Raw genomic sequence first — 18,103 nt, 5'->3', positions numbered from 1 at the left:
AATGTGCGCATAGTGCGTGCTTGGTCCTTTCGTGTTCCAACGCACGGACAATCATTTTTCTCAAACAAACAGCATGCAATGAAGGACGCGAAAAGGCAGAATGCTCTAGCCAATCAGCAAATTTTGCGACACTAAATGCACTTGTAACAGCCAATGAACATTGCACGCGCTCGCTACTTTCGGCCTGCATTACGTTTGGCCAATCACAATGCGATACTTGCGACAGTGCGCGACTGGTTGAAACAAGTGTGGAGTAAAAAATAATAGTATTCTTAACGAAAAAGGTGTAAACAAAAAGGCTTTACAAGCCAGGTGTGCGCAGACTGACGCGCAACGTCTAAGCAGAAACACCGTAGAGGCGGTCTCCAATGTCGCCGATGCCGGGAACGAGGTAGCCGCTGGCGTCGAGCTTGGCATCGACGGCGCCGACGACAAAGTGGACACCAGGCATGTTTTCGAAGCGTTTCAGGCCCTGGGTGCCAGCAAGGACGCTGACGAAGATGATCTCCTTGGCACCCCATTCCTTGAGAGTTGCAATGACGGCGTTAGCGGTGCCGCCCGTGGCCACAACGGGGTCGAGGACGATGGCGACATCGGTGCATTGTTTGGGAAGCTTGTTGTAGTACTCAATGGGTTGGAGAGAGGCCTTTTCACGGAAGATGCCAATGTGGAAGATGGGGACGTCGGGCAGCACAGTGGAGTAGGCGCTCATCATCGACATACCGGAGCGAAGGACGGGGACGATGGAGACCGACTTGGAGGGACTCAAGTCTCTTGTCGTTTCGTAGGCCAGGCACCGGGCAATCTCGTCAATAGACGCACGAACAGCCGAAGGAGAGAGCGTGCGATCACGAAGCAACTCGATTTGTTGCATCACGACGGGGTGAGAAGAAATGGTGATGTTGGCAACGGTCATCTTGAGAATTCGAGAAATTGGTATGGAGAAAGACAGAAAGAAAGAATGAGTGTTTGTTACTGAAAATTAGTCTTCAAAAGACAAAAGCAAAAATCGTTAAACTGAAAGGAAACACGATGCTCTACTGGGAGCATTCCGGCCTCTACTTATACTTTCACATTTGGCCAACAATGACTATCACAGACAGACTCACCAGCTCACCGCGGGATGCCCGCGGTGTCCAACAGCACCGATTCTTTGGTGTTTTGCTGTGAGCCCTTTCCTTTGGCAGCCTTGCTTGCCCCCCGTACCGCGCGCAACACACTCCCTTTGTCGTTTTGCTCCACCAAAAAACGGTCTGTTCCCCCGTGGCTGTCCCGCGGTTCCTTGCACCAACAGACAAACATCTCGTTTGGCAGGATGGCGGTCTGTAACGAGGTTTACGAGACAGATAAGCATGTGTAGGGGATATATAAGACACGAAGGATCAGTAGAAGGTGTCTTTTTCCAACTTTTACTCATTGACTACGAGATCTCGTAGTACCGTACCAGAAAACAATTCCAGGACTTGGTTGAACAATAGAAACAGGATCAGTCCTCTGTTAAGTCTTTTTCTTTCTCTCTTTCTTTCTTTCTTTCTCTCTCTCTCTGTCTCTCTCCCTCTCTCTTCTTCGTTTCTGTCACATTGTCCCTATGACGGCCACAAACTCTGTTGACTATTTGCTGTCGCTTCCCAGCATTCGCGAGACTGCCCAGAAAATTTTGGCGTGCGCGGAACGGGATGGACTGAAAGCATTCGAATTCCATGCTGAGAAAATGCCCGAGGTGGCCGACTATGTCTACTCGGTCATTCGACGTGATTTTGAGGGCAAGTACGGTTCCATCCCTCCTCATGGCCGTTGGCAACACTTTGAAGTTGGAGGTGTGCCTCGTTTGACTCAGCTGGTTGAAACGTGGCAGCAGTCAAAAAGTCTGTCTGCACTCGATGTGTGCAAGAGAGTCATTGATGTGACGTTTGTCAGTGTCTTACTTGATGCTGGTGCTGGAAACGTCTGGCGTTACGTTGATAATGGCGCTGAATATGGGCGTAGTGAAGGTATCGCTGTCGCTAGTCTTCGGTGCTTTGAAGCCGGGCTGTTTTCCAGTGACTCGGAGAACCCATTGCAAGTCGACGGTGTTGGACTCGAGGGTCTGACCGTGGAGACGCTTGGCGCGGGAATGCAAGTGACGGAAGACAACCTTATTGAAGGCTTGCAAGGTCGTGTGGCCATCTTGAACAATTTGGGCAAGTCCTTGGGAAAGGGTCGGCCTAGTGATATTCTTGACCGTCTTGAGTGCACGTCATCAGGTGCGACACTCGACGTGGCCAATCTGTGGACGGAATTGCAGCAGCTGTTGCTGCCTATTTGGCCAGAACGGACTGTCGTGGGTGGCCGCAACTTGGGTGATGCCTGGTACTCGAGCACCATTCAGGAAATCCAGCCCTTCCACAAATTGACCCAATGGCTTGCGTACTCGCTGCTCATTCCTCTGCGTCGAATCCTTCAACTTGAGGTTTGCGGTGAGGAACAGCTCACCGGTTTGCCAGAGTATCGGAACGGAGGTCTGTTTGTCGATCTCGGCGTACTCCGCTTACGGTCCACATACTCTCCCATTGCCGTTTACGCACCCAACAGTGATGTTATTGTCGAGTGGAGAGCCATGACTGTTGTGCTTTTGGATGCACTGCTACCGCTTGTGAATGAGAAACTTGCAGCCGAAGGTGCTGCTCCTCTTACGCTCGCCCAAATGCTCGAAGCAGGCAGCTGGAAGTCGGGTCGTCTGCTGGCAGCCAAAAACCGTAAAGGTGGTGGCAGCCCCATCCTTATCCAAAGCGATGGTACTCTGTTTTAAGACGGTATGGAGTCGTAATTTGGTGTGTAAATGATACTATTAGTTTTGTCTATGCCGACGGATGTAATGTAAGGAATTTTATCAAAGAGTGAGACAGAGAGTCTAGTTACAAAGTCAAGTTTCATTTTGTAGTTTATTCTAAATGCACTGATCCTCGGGTTATATACAGGTCTTTTGTGCATCTAGACAATTCCGAAGCCACAGAATAGGTCAATGGAAACAAACAGCGAGGAGTTAAAAAAAAGTGTTCGTACAATGGATGAGAAACTGTGCTCTGAAATTGCCGAGTTTCTTCCTTTTACTTTTAGAATAAAGCAAAAAAAATAAAGTTCAAAAATTTTGCGATCATGCGAAAAAACCATTTCATAATGCAATTCTTTTCGAGTAGCGGCAATGTTATTATTATGGTTTTGTTTTGTTCGCATGATAATGATTTCGCTTTCAGTTCCTAAACTAATTGCCTATGAGTGATCTTCTTGTAGCACTTTATTGAGTAATGTAAAATTAGATTAAATTAAAGAGCAAAAAATATAATTAATAATTTTCTGGTAAAGAGAGGAAATCTATATGCAGGAAGAATAATAAATATTATTGCGCTGAACATGATTTCATTAAAGTAAAATTAGTTAAGAAAAGAGAATACGATATTATTTAAAAAAAAAAGAAAAAAAAAAAAAAGAAAAGAAAAACGAAAATCATACTATTACTCTTAGTGGAATTATTATAAAAATGAAAAAGGAAATGTAGATAAAATTAAATAAAATAAAATTAACAAAAATTATAATAATAAAATAAAATAAAAATAAAAATAAAAAAACTCATAAAAATCAATACTCTACAATCATCAATTGAAACCATCAGCAAAACCAAAATGCTACTGCATCCTCACTGCTTCACCGCGGCACTCACCCGCATCTCTCGAGTTCTTCTCTTTGTTACTACCGCTCCAGCGGCCGCGGGTTCATCACAGATAACAACTCTGTTTGCCTTCTTGCTGGCCTGTCGCCACAAGCCGCGCTTTTCCCGGTCGCCTTCTGCTACACCAAGGCAATCCCTGTGCGATTCCACGCTTGAGACACACAGTTTATCCTCGGCTGACCCACGGCTAACAATTTCAAGACTCTGGTAATAAAGAATCATGGCTTCCTGAAAAGATATATAAGGCGGCTGCCTTCTCTGCAATTCAACATCAATTCATCAATTCATTCTCCTTTCAATTGATTTCTCCTCTTCTCATCGAAGCTTGGTGAAATTTCAGAATCTACTTGATTAAATTTTTTGAACGACTTGTTTTACTCTATTTTCGTTATTTATCTTCCAATTCTTTATTCCAATGGCTATGCAAAGTGAAGTTTACGCTCCCAAGTCTGCCACCGAGGTCAAGAAAGCTGCCAATGCTGCCGAAGAGTCCCAAGTTCCCAAGAAGGCTCTCTACGACCGCCCCGTCATCTTGACTTCTTACCCCGGCCAGAACCGTGTGGATCCTTTCCCTTTGAAGTGGGGTGCCCCTTCTGCTGAAGAACGTGGCCCCGTCACTGTCGCTCGCAGCATCGAAACTTTGCCTCACCGCAATGCAATTGGTGCCCACGGCGGTAGCTACTGTGTCTACAACGCTCTCGCAATCGCCGGCGGCTTTTTGCCTGCTGAGCACAAGCCCGACTTCACTCTCACCGAGCCCGTGTTTGAGTTCCCTGAACAAGAATCCTGGCACGGTGTTGAGAAGATCGTCGCCATGGATCCCTATGGTCATGAAGTGCCTCGCTTGTTCAAGAACTACCTGGACAAGGGTTACGATGTTCGCCCCACCATCGCCATCACCAAGGCCCACTTGCAAGTGACTGAGATTATGAACGACGTTAAGGCTGGCGAGCTCGAGATCGATGGCAAGGTTGTCCTGAACGAGAACGGTGACATTGCTATTACCAAGGTCGCCGTCGACCCCGTTTGGTATCTTCCTGGCGTCGCCAAGCGCTTCGGCGTTGACGAGGGCTCCCTTCGTCGTGCCTTGTTTGAACAAATGGGCGGCGCTTATCCTGAACTCATTACCCGTCCCGATATGAAGGTGTTCCTTCCTCCTATCGGCGGTCTTACTGCTTACATTTTCGGTCCCCCTGAGCGCTTGAGCGACCCCAAGTACAGCCTTGCTCTCCGTGTTCATGATGAGTGCAATGGCTCTGACGTCTTCCAAAGTGATATCTGTACTTGCCGTCCTTACCTTGTTTTCGGTATCGAGGAAGCTGCAAAGGAAGCCCAAAAGGGTGGCGTTGGTCTTGTCGTCTACTTCAGAAAGGAGGGTCGTGCACTTGGTGAAGTTGTCAAGTACTTGGTCTACAACAAGCGTAAGCGTACTGGTGACTCTGCCGAGAACTACTTCCTTCGTACGGAAGAGCTTGCTGGTGTCCGCGACATGCGCTTCCAAGCCCTCATGCCCGACATTCTTCACTGGTTCGGTATCAAGAAGATTGACCGCATGTTGAGTATGTCCAACATGAAGTACGACGCCATCGTCGAACAGGGCATCCCCATTCTCAACCGTATCCCCATCCCCGACCGCCTCATTCCTCCTGACTCTCGTGTTGAGATTGATGCCAAGATTGTATCCGGTTACTTCAGTGAGAAGCAGGTCACCGTTGACGACTTGGCCTGTGTCCATGGCCGTAACTGGGAGTAAGTTTCCTGGCCCACTGTTTCTAATTATTTCCTTCCTGTTTCTACAACTCACTCGTTCTTTTCTTTTGCACCTGCTGTGCGTTTCTTACAATTCTTGTTGTGTTACATGAGCATGCAACTACGAACTATCATGTATTCTGTTTTACATAGTGAATTGATCTTTTTGCGTAACTACGTATTCTGTCGCATCAATTTTTTAAACTAATTTACACTCAACAAACGCACACTTAAACGAATATAAACGGATGCGCTTCGTCTGTTGTTTCCTTATCAATACCGTTGTTTTTACTCTTCTGCTCCTTGTACTCGGCGCTCGCTTACGAAAATAACCGTGTGGGATGTTTTTATGCGACAATAATTTGTCGCAAATGCGAAAAAGGCGACAGCTTCCAGTTCATTAATTTGAGCGCATGGTAAACCTTAATTTCCTTCGCGACGCGTGCAGTAGCCAAAAACTTAGAAACATTGATTTAGTAAAATAGATAAGACACACAATCACGTTTTCTAAAATCGTGGATAATAAAACAGAAATATCTTGAATGATGAATCTCATGTATATCGAGGGAACATCACATCGTCAACCAATTGATCCTTGCCGAGTATCAGTTTCGGTTCGCAACTCGCCCATCCCACACATGCGCTTATCGACTTCCTCTCATAACGGGTACATAGTCGGACAGATAAAGGGTAGACGCTTATTCGGGCCAGTTACGTGTAAAGAAATGCTTTATAAATCTCATATCGCACCATTGATGTGGTTCTGTTGGTGTGGCCACAAAATCTGCTTTCGAGAATCATTTTCCCCTGGCACCTTTGAAAACGTTGTCACTGAACAATCTCGTAGCGAGAATTTATCGGCGCCAGAGCATTCTGTACAATTTGTTCAGCGATATTAACAAAGATTCTGTAGCTGTAGACGTTTATTTTATCTCGTAACTGTTTCTGACATGAACGGACCTAACTTCCATCGAGCTCCAAGGTCGCGTTCGCGACCGCCATCTTCCTCTATAATAATGATTAAACGAAAACGTGCCTTAGAAGCCTGCGATTCATGCAGAAAACAAAAGACGCGGTGTCTTTCAGGCCCTGCAGACGATGAAAACCGTTCGTGTCTTCGTTGTCGGTCGTTACAGTATGTGGTTTGCGAACGTGTGCATTTTCTTCTTTAGATTATGTTTTTTCAGTAAAAACTTCTCAAATCTGGTTTTTGCGTTTTTTTTTGTCCCGTAAAAAAGAAAACTTTGGCGATTTGTGCCGTTCCAAAACTGAATTCTGTTATTTTTTTGAATCCTACTAACCACTCGATTTTCAGACTTGAATGCAGCCTTCGCAACCCAGATTCCGAGGTCCATAAGACGGATCCAGACTCTTTGGATGCTACAAGTGTGTTTATTAACACAAATCTGGAAAAACGGTATGACAATACGTGAACTGAGACTAAATCCGAGTCTAATCACAATTGTGGCAGCTAGAGTGATTACTAGCTTCTACAACCACATGGACCTGACCTCTTTGTCTCCTCTTCATTGTTCTTTCAGCAATCAGCATTTCTAACAGCTGCTCTTTTAGACTGAAAATACTAGAAAAGGCAATCCATACAATTTCAGCGTCTTCCCAATTGAACAAAAACACATGGAACAGCGACGACATTATAGTCAATGGTCTTCTATGTATGGACGAGATAGAGCTGCTACTGGACATCTTTATTGAGCGGTACGGTCGTCGCTGGTTGTCCATTGAAATGACGAGCACGGAATACTTTGAGCAACTGTATCCCAAGTCGCCGCTCATGTTGGCAACCGCTTGCTTGACGGCTCTTCGTCACAGTCAGGCCCTAAAAGCTCGTGTTTATGTACAACTACTTGATCTCGTTGATCGGCTAGTTGCGCAGGAATTGCTTACTTCAGCACCCTCTTTGCACTTTTTTGAAGCCGTTTCCATTCTTACTCTCTATTCACCTTTGAGATTTGCACAAAGACATGATCTGTGGCTGCTGAGTGGATTTGCTCTTCAACACCGCGTTCTATCCAGCACGCGAGGTTGGTTTAATGGCTTCGTTGGTTCGAGTGCCACGCTGACGTACCTTGACATTGTGCCAGCACGTACGTGGAATCAGATGTGTCACGGACACCTAACTCTTTGTATCGGTTATCGGCGGCACGCTATGTTGGATGAAAACAACTTTGATCAATGCCGTACTATACTCTCAAACTGTAAGGCTAATGAGTTTGACGGTAACATTCTTGGCATGCTTGCACTCTACTCTATGCTCTACCGGTTTTTGCGTTCCGATTTTGATCTTGACTATGCAATCTTTCAACTTGAGGAATGGAAGAAAGAATGGAGCCATTTGTGGAAACAACCTGAACCTGAATATTCACAAATTGCCTATTACTACGCATACAACGTCGTTTACGAAGCGTGCATCCAAATTGCCCTGCAATCCAAAGACTCTTCCACCGTTCCTCACTACGCAAGCATGGTGGAAAACTATGCCGTCAAAACGATAGGTGCTGTAATGGGACTGTCTGCATACGATATGTCTCGCTGTTCTGATCATGTTCTCTTTCATGGAGCTTTTGCCTGTGCTAGTCTTTTGCGACTCGTGCACGCAGCAAACTGCAAGGCTCCGGGTTCTTCTGCTATTGATGGTGAATCACTGAATGCCATTGTGACTAAGTGCTGGAAGTGGTTAGTCCTCATCAGCGTTGACGAATGGCATTTGGCGAATAAATTCGCCAATTACGTGAAGCAGTACCAAGACACTGTGAACAATGGGACACAAAGCTCCAGATGGTTTAAAGGCCCGAGCAATCCTGTTAGCGAGTCTACTGCACTTGCGCTCAAGCCTTACATACTCAGTGTTGCAACAGTCGAGCGCTCCTAAAAGCTTATCCAAAACAAAGTCTTTTTGGTGCCTATCTTCTATCTTAACGAGTTTCTTTACCGCGGTTACTCCTTGGTAGCGGTGTCCTTCGTCCTTTGCTCCACCAAAAAATGCTCAAATGGGACTAACATTTCCGCGGATGCTCCGCGGATACGAAGAGCTGTTAGTCGAGGAAATTCCTCGGGAAGACATTCTTGAATTTAGTGAGTATCGCTGGTCTTATGACAAAATGGGTTTTCCCGTTATATAAATTGGAGCTCAGGGGACTCCCTAAATCAATTTTTATCTTCTTGAAGCAATTTTCTAATCATACCCTTCTTCGAAATTATCTTTGTGTTCGGCACTCAACATTATGACTGTTATTTCATTTAAAAGTGTTCAAACGAACCTACATGTACTTGACCAGACACCGTTCTTATTGTCGCAAATGACAATTTTGCGCGATAGTACTAGCTCGCATGCAGAATTCGTTCATGCGGCAAACCACATCTCTCGTCTAATCGCTAGTAGTGCTCTTTCGCATGTTCGGACAACAAAGAAGATTGTTCGAACACACAGCAATGAAACATACACTGGAATTCAATTCTCTCAGAAGGTTTGTTGTGTAAGTATATTACGTGCAGGCGAAAGCATGGAATCGGCAGTCCGTGAAACCTACGGACCCCTACCTGTTGGAAAGCTGCTTATTCAACGCGACGAGGTGACAAGCAAGGCTGAGTTGTTTTATTGCAAAATCCCAGGCGATGCTCCAGAACGTGTTGTATTATTGCTGGACCCTATGCTGGCTACTGGCGGATCCGTTATGCTTGCTATTCAAGCACTCATTGATCGAAATGTGGATGAGTCGAATATTGTCTACTTAAGCTTCATCTCAAGTCGAGCTGGAATCGACCGACTTTTGACTAAGTACCCAAAACTAAGAATCGTTACGGCTGCGGTGGATCCAACTTTGAACGAGGAGAACTACATTGTTCCTGGTTGTGGTGATTTTGGCGATCGTTATTACGGTACTTCATCAACCATTGCTTAATGCGAGACTTCTGAATGTTTCCCTGAACCATCTCTCTCTTTTTAGTTATGTTTCACCGCCTGTTTTCGTTTTCTTTACAGAGTGGAGTTTTTAACGACAGCCTGTCTTTCTCGTAACTCTAATCTCAGTTACTCTTCTTCACCCTGTTATGTAATTCTCGATACCTTTTTATATTTTCCCTTTGCCTTTTCTTCCTGAAGCTATTACTGCATCCTCTAAACGTCCCGTACATGATTGTTTAACTATGCACAAGTTTTGAATGGATATATACACTATGTACATTATTGAAATGATCAATTTCTTAAAAGAGGTTTGCAGGTGGCATTGAGAGATGAGATTTAGAATGCGCAAACATAATAAATATAAATGTTTGCCATTTTTTAAACCTCTTTTACTTTTAGAAACAGCTTACAGCAACCCGTAACTCCCGGCCTAGCGGACTTTTCGCTGTTAGCTGAATAAATCTCCATTGACGCGACAACGGATTGAACAAAGTGTCGAATTAGCAAATGGTACAAAAGAATTAATAATGTAAGTATCATGAATGTCTTCGAGAAACATCAAGCAACATCAAAACAAAGGTAGAGCAGAAGCGTCAAAACAAGGTATGTAACAAACCTTAATAAGTGAGAGCGTTTAATTGCTTTCCTTTATAGTGGCCAAAAAAACAAAAACACAACTCGTTTAAAGAATTTGTTGTATATCTGTTTTTGCTTCATCCGCCTTTGTCTTAACAGGCTTTTCGTCAATTTGCAGTCCGTCGATATACTCGACAGAGTCAACAGAGGAAGAAGCCGCTTTCTCACGTTCCAAATCGCGAGCCACAATGTAATCCTCAACCTCTTCAGGTGCTTCAGCGGACCACTTGTCTCCTGCCGCTTCAACGGGCCATACACGACAAATGATAATATGCGAGATGAATGCGACTAAGAAACCAAGGAAGTAATTGAGGCGGAACAGCGTGTTTGCAGATTTAGGAACCTTCGCACCACAGGCCCCGAAAAGACCCACAATATTAACGAGCATGCCCAAAATGTAGGAAGCGAATCCACGCAGTGAAATACCCTTCCAAAACCAGTATGGATTGTTTTGAAAGCGCCAGTCGTAAATAGAAGCAACCTTAATATAACCCTTACGGACAATATAGTAATCAGCGACAATGACACCAGCAAAGGAAGAAAGGAAAACGGAGTAAGCTGAAAGATACGTTGTAAACTTGTTACTTGAACTCAGCAACTTCCACGGACAAATGCAGATGCCGACAATAGCTGCTATGTAACCGCCACGACGAATGTTGATAAGCATTGGCAATAAAGCCGACATGTCATTGCCAGCTGACACCGAGTTTGCTGCAATGTTGACACCCAATTGGGCTAAGCAAAGACCAGCAGAAATGAAGAAAACGCCAGCTCGAGTTCCATGAGTTGGTTGGTTATCGAGGAATGAAGCCAACAACTGTGTCGGATCCCAAATGGCAGCGCCATAAAGAGCTTTTGAAGCAGAAGCCACCATAATTCCGATGAACGAGGTAATACCAAAAACAATTGGGATAGTCACCAATTGTGGTAAGAATGAACAACTTGGAGTCTTGGCGAAACGAGTAAAGTCTGGATTGTTCACAATCAGGGTAGCAAAGCCATCAATGCAATTTACAATGCCATCAACAATCGCCCAGCCGTGATCCCAACGATTAAGCTGCGTAGATTCATGAATTACAGGGCCCAAGCCCTTTGCTTTCACGACTGCCCATATGAAAAAAGCCCAGGCAGCAATTGGTGCCAAATACGATTTGACCGTGAATAAGTGACGAATTTGGTATACGGGGAACCAAATGGCAACAAGAGAAATCAACCAAAATATGAAAAAGCCTAGCCATTCATACGTTTCCGTTCCACTGGACGCCATTGTGTTTTTGATATTCTTAAAGGAAGGCCAGATGGATCGAAGCATAAGCGTCACCGTTTCTCCGCCGATCCATGCTTGAACACCATACCAAATACAAGCCAAAACAGCACGGTTAAGAATGGGCCAAAGTGAACCCCATGTTCCAAATGAGCTTCGTACAAGCATAGGAAACGGAGCATGATACACAGCACCGGCACGACCAGTAATGGCAACAAGGATACCACAGAACAGGTAGCCAACCCAAACACAGATCCATGATTCCCACCAGCTTAAGCCAGCTTGGATGGTGGTGCCAGCAATCATCCAAGTGTTAATGTTCACAGCATCTGCCATCCAGAAGGCAACATAGTTCCAGGGCCCCCATTTACGTTGTTCTTTCGGTACAGGTTCTAAGTCTTCGTTCTTTAAGAAGCGTTCTGGCAAAGACATCTTCCGGTTTGCATCAACCAAAACCCATGGTCGAACAGTTCTCCAAAAGCGACTCATGATGGCGATGGGAAACAGAAAGAGTGGTTACAGCGAATGAGGATGAGAAACTTTAATGAGTGACACTGAATCAGCAATTCAGTTTAAAGCGAAATCACAAGAGAGTTGAAGAAAAGAGAGAAAGTCGTGAAAATTGGAGATATGTTAAACAAATAAGGAAAGAACGTCTACGACAGGCGTATACTGTAGTAATAATGGCAATAAGAAGTTCGCAAAATGAAATTGGTACTCGTAAATTTGTCTTTCGCACGTTATGTAAATTTAACCATTCACAATGACGGCGTAGCACAATTGATTGCGAGAAAGGTGATACCCGAATGTAAAAGTCGTAGATATTCCAGAAACAGGGTTTTGGTTAATGCACTCTGAACTGGAAGTCAATCGGCAAAAGCGAAAATAACAGAAAAATTGAGAAAACAATAAATATGACGCGTTCGAATGTCAAAAGTTGTCCGTGTCTTCAAAAATGTGATTCCATTGAAAGCGACCGACTTCTTTTTGTAGGCAGGGGCTTGAGTTTTCGCATAGATAAAAGCACTTTTGAGATTATCAATAAAGTGTGCGATACGACATTGAAAGGTAAACAGCTGTAACCTCGGATAGACAGGCAAGAACGCATAGTACATTTCTTTCAATGTTGCAATTGAAGATGTAAATGGGTCGAAAGATTTTTGTGAGAAAAAATAGATAGACTTCAATGAATTGAAGTTGACTTCATAGGCGGAAACATTGAATGTTCACGAAAGTAAAGAGTCCAATTCAGTACGATTTACTAAGTGACAATTAAGGTCCATATTGAAAAACCACGTGCGGTATTTTTTACCGGATTATAGGGGAAACACTTAAGTAATCAGGTATCGCGACGAATTGCCTTGCCGCAATATAGCTCTTAAGCGAATAATTTAGAAGTCAGCAGAGATAACGAGCCGCGGTAAAGACATTCACTCATGAACTGCACAGTAATTGCAGCGACATATCGTGTAATGGCTGAACACCGGTACATTAGAGCACAGTAAAAGGCGTTATTAGAGATAACGGATAGCCACAGGACCAAACAACATGAGCGACGACAATGATAGTGATGCATCTGATGTAATACTGTGTGGTTTTTGTTTTGTCGTAAAAATGAAAAAAAAAACAGAGCCATGGTAAAAGAAATGAAACAAAGATAAACTTTGAGAAACAATGAAATGGGTTCGTAAAAAGCGCAGATGTAACAAAAAGCGTAACAAGCAAGATCACGAAATGTAATAAATAGGATCCGCTTACACAGATGAGAAACCTCTTATGATTCTTGTTTTTCTTGCATGACTACCCGACTGTGAAGTCGAATTTGCTTGACGAAGAAACAACCCAAGAGACCAATTATAGCCAGCGGTAGATTAACAATCCAAATCATTCGCATAGCATTTGCATATGCCTTTAACACAAATATGCGCTGAGAGGAATCAGATATTGCTTGAATTTGAGCGTAATTCAAGTCTTTAGAAATGCCTGTACCGGCCAGGTTTGTCGATATACTTTGTTCGTAGATGACGTCTCCCAATGATATACCAATTGAGGAACCCATGTTACGTACAAGCATGAAAGCAGACGAGGCAGTTGCGACAAATTTTGGGGGTACGGAAGCTTGGATAGCAATAAGGTTCGGTTGGAAGAGATTACCTATACCGGCACCAATCAAAGCCAAAAAGCCTAGAATGGACGGAATAGATGTGTTGTAACGGATGGCGAGCATAGAACCTGCGCCCGAAAGCAATAGTACCCAACCGAAGATCATAGGGTATTTGTAATTGCGCAGTTTGCCAATGACAAACCCACTGATGGCCGAAACGGCCGAAGTGACGGCTGCAAGCGAGAGCGTGTGGACACCAGACATAAGTGGTCCATCACCTTTAATTGTTTGAAAGTAGACGGGAATGTAATAGGACACATTTGCCATGATATAATAATGTACAAAGGCAGTCAGTAGAATAGCTGTCGTAGAGAGGGAAACGAAAAGTTTAGGGGGGATGATGGGAATGCGGCGAGTCCGGGCCTCGTTAATAGCACACAGAACGATGCAAATGACACCGATGATGATATAGGAAAGTACGTTTGCACGACGCCATTTGTTTGTCGTAGCACCTATAGTAAGTCCTAGTAGAAACAAGACAACGCCGGCAGTGACCGTTACAATGCCCACAAAGTCAAAGGTGTGCAAGAACTTGTTGAAGGGAGTCTTGGGAATTGGCAACGTGTGCAAGAATGACACCAATAACACCAGTGACACTCCTCCGGTAGGCAAGTTTATGAAGAAGATCCATCTCCATGTTGTGCTTTGAGAAATTGCACCGCCCAACAGGGGTCCGAGAACGGATGCAATTCCCCACGTAGCACCTACCATACCAGCATAATATGCTCGGGACTCTAATGAAGTAATATCGGCGATGACAATTGTCACGAGCGACATAATCCCACCGCCGCCTACGCCCTGTACGGCACGGCAAACAATAAGCCATATCATGTTTTGGGCAGCACCACACATGGCGCTGCCGAAGAGAAACAGAACGATGGATGAGAAAAGAAGGAGACGGCGGCCTACGATATCAGACAATGCACCGCAGAAAGGCAAAATGGCTGTTTCTGCAAGCGTGTATGCAGTACCAATCCATGAATACGAAGACTGACCGTTCAATTCCTTGACAATGGTAGGCATTGCTGTCGTAACAATTGTCGCGTCTAAAGCAGACAAGAAAATACTCAGTAACAAGCCGGGAACGACCAACAGTAAATTGTTGTGAGGGATCACTTGAGTGTACTCATCAATTTCCTCTGCTCCGTTCTCTTTAGCTTCGTCCTCCGTGGATTCATTGGAATCATAATAACGCCGGTAAGCGTGAAACTGCTGCTCCGTCGAATCTCTCGTCGTTAAAGGGATGTCCGATACTTGAGAGTTGGACTGTGTTCCATCTTGAGGGAGACTGGACATCTCGTACTCGGGTTCTTGGCTGTTTTGTTTTGCTTCCATGATGTATGAACTATTTGCAGAAACGCGTAATTCTCTGCAATTTTTTAGTATGTTCACCAATTAGTCTCAAAAACTCTGTTCCACTGTTCAAAATTTCGCGATTTCCGTTTTTTTTCCACGAAAAAAAGAATTTTGTGATTTCAACGCGATTTTCCTCAAAAGAACCTTTGTTCTTTGTTTAGTATGTATTCATGTGTTCTTATGCGTAAATAATGCCTATTTTTCCCGTGTTATTTAGTCCTTAAAAAGCCTGGTAGTGTGTTTAGGAGAGGACATCTCGCGATCGCGCTTTTAATATATTAGAACTGAAACTTAATTTAGGAAGGGTCAGGCAGTCCAGGTAAGATGGTTTAGTTGATGCAGGCGTGCACGTTTTAATCGCTTATGGGCGCAGGTAACATTGGGTAACATCACCGTTTTGCAGGGGTCTACACGACTATCGTTACACATTTCCTCTCACACCAAGGATGTCCTCGGCGGAACCGCGGAACGAGATCCGCCCTTGTTCGGTACAGAATCGGGGGAATGGAAAGAGGAAGAATTGTCTATTGAATGTTTCTGTAACGCAACTGTAGGAACCGAATTAGATAATGTATAAGATGCAATGTGTGAATATCATTTGTTGTCATTATAGTGGCAGATTACATGTCGCTGTGTAGAAGTTGACAAGTATGAGCGGCACAACATATGTCAAAGATTAATAGTGCGTGTATGATGATTGTTTAACGACGAGAAGAACAGAAGATGAAACATAATTTGTTTGAAAAAGAATCACGGGGCAGGTGCTGGAGGAGGAACGGGTTTCTTTTCATCATCAACATATTCTTCATGTCGAGTCATCGGGTACTGTTTAACGAAGAAGGTCAAGACCAAACCAATGCAAGCAAACGGAACGATGAGAATCCAGATAGCCCGGAAGCTTTTTCCATAGTCAACAAGAACATGCTGACGATCCGTGTAGTCGGATATTGACATGATTCCACTGTAAGTCATGTTCATGTAATTTGAATTTCCATGAAAGTAATTCGAAAGCTCTCGCATGTACACTACTTGGCCCAGGGCAGCGCCAAAACAGGAACCGAGATTACGAATGAAAAAGAACATGGAACAAACGACGGCAACATCTGCTGTCGATGCACTAGCTTGAATAGCAATTAGAGACGGGTCGAACAACGTACCGGCACCTGCAGCAGCCACGACGGAATAAGCAATGATGGCACCAATGGACGTATGGGCGCCGACCCGTACAAGCAAACACGAGCCGACAACCGTAACAGCCCAACCGAAAATGAGACAGTACCAATAATTCTGCACGATGGCAATTACCACAGGCGCAATAGCTGCAAGACAACAGCAGGCAACAATACAAGGAAGAGAGTGCAGCGAAGAGTCCCAAGCAGAATCACCTTTCACGGTTTGGAAGAACAGCGGTAAGTAGATGAGAACAACTAGATAGCAGAAATAGTGACAGAATGAAGAGATGCACAAACAGACAACACTGCGATCCTTAAGCAGACGCACGGGAAGAATAGACGTCCGGTGACGCAATAAAACTTCATTCACACAGAAACCGGCCATGCAGACACCTCCGATGATGAGATAGCACAGGACATTTGTACGATTCCATTTGTTGGAATTAGCGCCCAACAACAGACCGAGTAACAAAAGTACAACACCGGCTATAATAAAAAACAGACCAGAGATATCGAAGTCTTTCAGGAATTCGCTGAAGGTGAATTTTTTTTCAACAGGCAATAAGTTTAGAGAGTAGGCCAATATAATCCAGCTGACTGCAGCTGTAGGCAAATTAATGAAGAAAATCCAACGCCAAGTAGTGTTTTCCGCGATTGCACCGCCAATCAAAGGACCCGCGACAGAAGCAATGGCCCATACCACAGCGATAATACCTTGATAGAGACCACGCTTACGTAACGGAGTAATGTCTGCCAGAATGATATTGCAGATGGACAAGGCCAAACCACCGGCAATACCCTGCAATGCACGGCAAAAGTTCAGCCAGAGCATGTTTTGTGCAGCACCACACAGGCTACTTGAGAACATGAAGAGGAAAAGAGAAAAGTACAGCACAGGTTTGCGACCGACCATGTCCGAGACGCATCCTACCAAAGGCAGCACCGCTGTCTCTGCGAGTACGTATGCGTTTTCCACCCACGAATAATCCGCAGAGTCGTGAAGCTCACGGACAATCGTAGGCATAGCATTCGTCACGATAGTTTGATCCAAAGCTGACAGGAAATCTGCCAGCATGAGTCCTGGAAGCACCAACCAAAAATTGTTTTTCGGAATTCGTTCAGTCATATCAATTGATTCCTTTTCATCCATTTCCATGTGATCCTCGTTCCCCGTTCTTTCCTCATTACCGTGATCATAAGGTTGGCCAGGCTGTGCTGCTTGAGGGACCTCCGTGTGTTGAATCCTTTCAGACACCGTTTTTTCGAGTTTCAAGTCCAGCGACATCCTGTCCGCCGACGATTCAGACACAGATCGTTGTACATTGTGCCCAAGAACACCCATATTGTGTTTAGGAACTATAATGGGACAAGATTTGACGGAACCATGTTCTTCCTTGCTCTGCCGTCCTTCCATTTACAACCACAGACAGAACCAAATAGACCGAAATTTTTCAGAAAAAAGACTGTAGTATTTCCAAAACTGGTGGGAATATCAGAGAAACCAATTTCTTGTAAATAGCACGATAAACGGTGGTTTTGGGAATAATTCGTCCTGCAACAACCTCAGACCGTGTATTGGGATATAAGCGTTTGTCCTTCCCTAGCCGTTTTTACGTCTCGGAAAAGGTAGAGGAAACGTGCGATTAAGAGACTGCTATAAAAGGCGGATATGTATCAAAAAGTGTGGGCACGGGATGGAGAACTGTAATTGAGCCGGCAAAAGCAACAAAGGAGCGCCTTTTATTAAGAATTAAACTGTGGTAAATCCGATCTGCGTATATCTTGTTGGGTTCGTTGTTGAATGACCTTGTCAATTGCTGCTCGGATATACTACTCTTAGGGCGTGTCTACTGGTGTCGTTGTTTTTATTATGAGCCGATAAACTTTCGCAAACTAACCAATCATATTAGTCCAACGGATCTCTGGATCTAAAAATAGATTAAAGAATGAAAAAAAGAACGGGGAAATACTTTAGTGGCGGGAGAAAAAAGAGAAAACAGTTGAGGGTAATTGAAGGAGAAGCAGTAAGCAACCCATGGTGCAAACCGTAATGAACCGCTGGCGATGCTTTTTCATTTCAAGACGGCTGAGTAGCGTAATATTGCATTCCGTTAAGCGAAGTGCCGATCCTCAT

The 18,103-nt window shown here is 44.4% G+C and overlaps 8 protein-coding genes across 8 annotated transcripts; 4 read left to right on the top strand and 4 right to left on the bottom strand.

Annotated features, from left to right (window-relative positions):
• Positions 1–247: 247 nt before the first annotated feature.
• On the bottom strand, positions 248–1,153 carry SJAG_04709 (uracil phosphoribosyltransferase). The gene has a single exon (XM_002175756.2). It carries the CDS (start codon positions 914–916, stop codon positions 338–340), a length of 579 nt encoding a protein of 192 aa, XP_002175792.1. The 5' UTR covers positions 917–1,153; the 3' UTR covers positions 248–337.
• Positions 1,154–1,261: 108 nt separating this feature from the next.
• SJAG_04710 (DUF1688 family protein) lies at positions 1,262–3,043 on the top strand. The gene has a single exon (XM_002175757.2). The coding sequence runs from the start codon at positions 1,589–1,591 to the stop codon at positions 2,786–2,788; it is 1,200 nt and encodes a 399-aa protein (XP_002175793.1). The 5' UTR covers positions 1,262–1,588; the 3' UTR covers positions 2,789–3,043.
• A 577-nt stretch (positions 3,044–3,620) lies between these two features.
• On the top strand, positions 3,621–5,632 carry SJAG_04711 (GTP cyclohydrolase II). Its single transcript, XM_002175758.2, has one exon. It carries the CDS (start codon positions 4,122–4,124, stop codon positions 5,457–5,459), a length of 1,338 nt encoding a protein of 445 aa, XP_002175794.2. The 5' UTR covers positions 3,621–4,121; the 3' UTR covers positions 5,460–5,632.
• Positions 5,633–6,000: 368 nt separating this feature from the next.
• On the top strand, positions 6,001–8,345 carry SJAG_04712 (transcription factor; the record flags this gene model as incomplete). Its single annotated transcript, XM_002175759.1, has 3 exons — positions 6,001–6,122; positions 6,369–6,590; positions 7,028–8,345. 3 exons carry the CDS (start codon positions 6,001–6,003, stop codon positions 8,343–8,345), a joined length of 1,662 nt encoding a protein of 553 aa, XP_002175795.1.
• A 352-nt stretch (positions 8,346–8,697) lies between these two features.
• SJAG_04713 (uracil phosphoribosyltransferase) lies at positions 8,698–9,375 on the top strand (the record flags this gene model as incomplete). Its single annotated transcript, XM_002175760.1, has 1 exon — positions 8,698–9,375. The coding sequence occupies one exon, from the start codon at positions 8,698–8,700 to the stop codon at positions 9,373–9,375; it is 678 nt and encodes a 225-aa protein (XP_002175796.1).
• A 684-nt stretch (positions 9,376–10,059) lies between these two features.
• Positions 10,060–11,766, bottom strand: SJAG_04714 (uracil permease; the record flags this gene model as incomplete). Its single annotated transcript, XM_002175761.1, has 1 exon — positions 10,060–11,766. The coding sequence occupies one exon, from the start codon at positions 11,764–11,766 to the stop codon at positions 10,060–10,062; it is 1,707 nt and encodes a 568-aa protein (XP_002175797.1).
• Positions 11,767–13,051: 1,285 nt separating this feature from the next.
• Positions 13,052–14,776, bottom strand: SJAG_04715 (membrane transporter; the record flags this gene model as incomplete). The annotated part of the gene is made up of 1 exon (XM_002175762.1): positions 13,052–14,776. One exon carries the CDS (start codon positions 14,774–14,776, stop codon positions 13,052–13,054), a length of 1,725 nt encoding a protein of 574 aa, XP_002175798.1.
• Positions 14,777–15,292: 516 nt separating this feature from the next.
• Positions 15,293–17,815, bottom strand: SJAG_04716 (membrane transporter). The gene has a single exon (XM_002175763.2). The coding sequence runs from the start codon at positions 17,381–17,383 to the stop codon at positions 15,548–15,550; it is 1,836 nt and encodes a 611-aa protein (XP_002175799.2). The 5' UTR covers positions 17,384–17,815; the 3' UTR covers positions 15,293–15,547.
• Between the last annotated feature and the right edge of the window lie 288 nt (positions 17,816–18,103).

Source organism: Schizosaccharomyces japonicus (genome assembly GCF_000149845.2).
Source record: "Schizosaccharomyces japonicus yFS275 unplaced genomic scaffold supercont5.3, whole genome shotgun sequence".
NCBI lineage: Eukaryota > Fungi > Ascomycota > Schizosaccharomycetes > Schizosaccharomycetales > Schizosaccharomycetaceae > Schizosaccharomyces > Schizosaccharomyces japonicus.
This window is presented reverse-complemented; position numbering and strand designations above follow the sequence as displayed.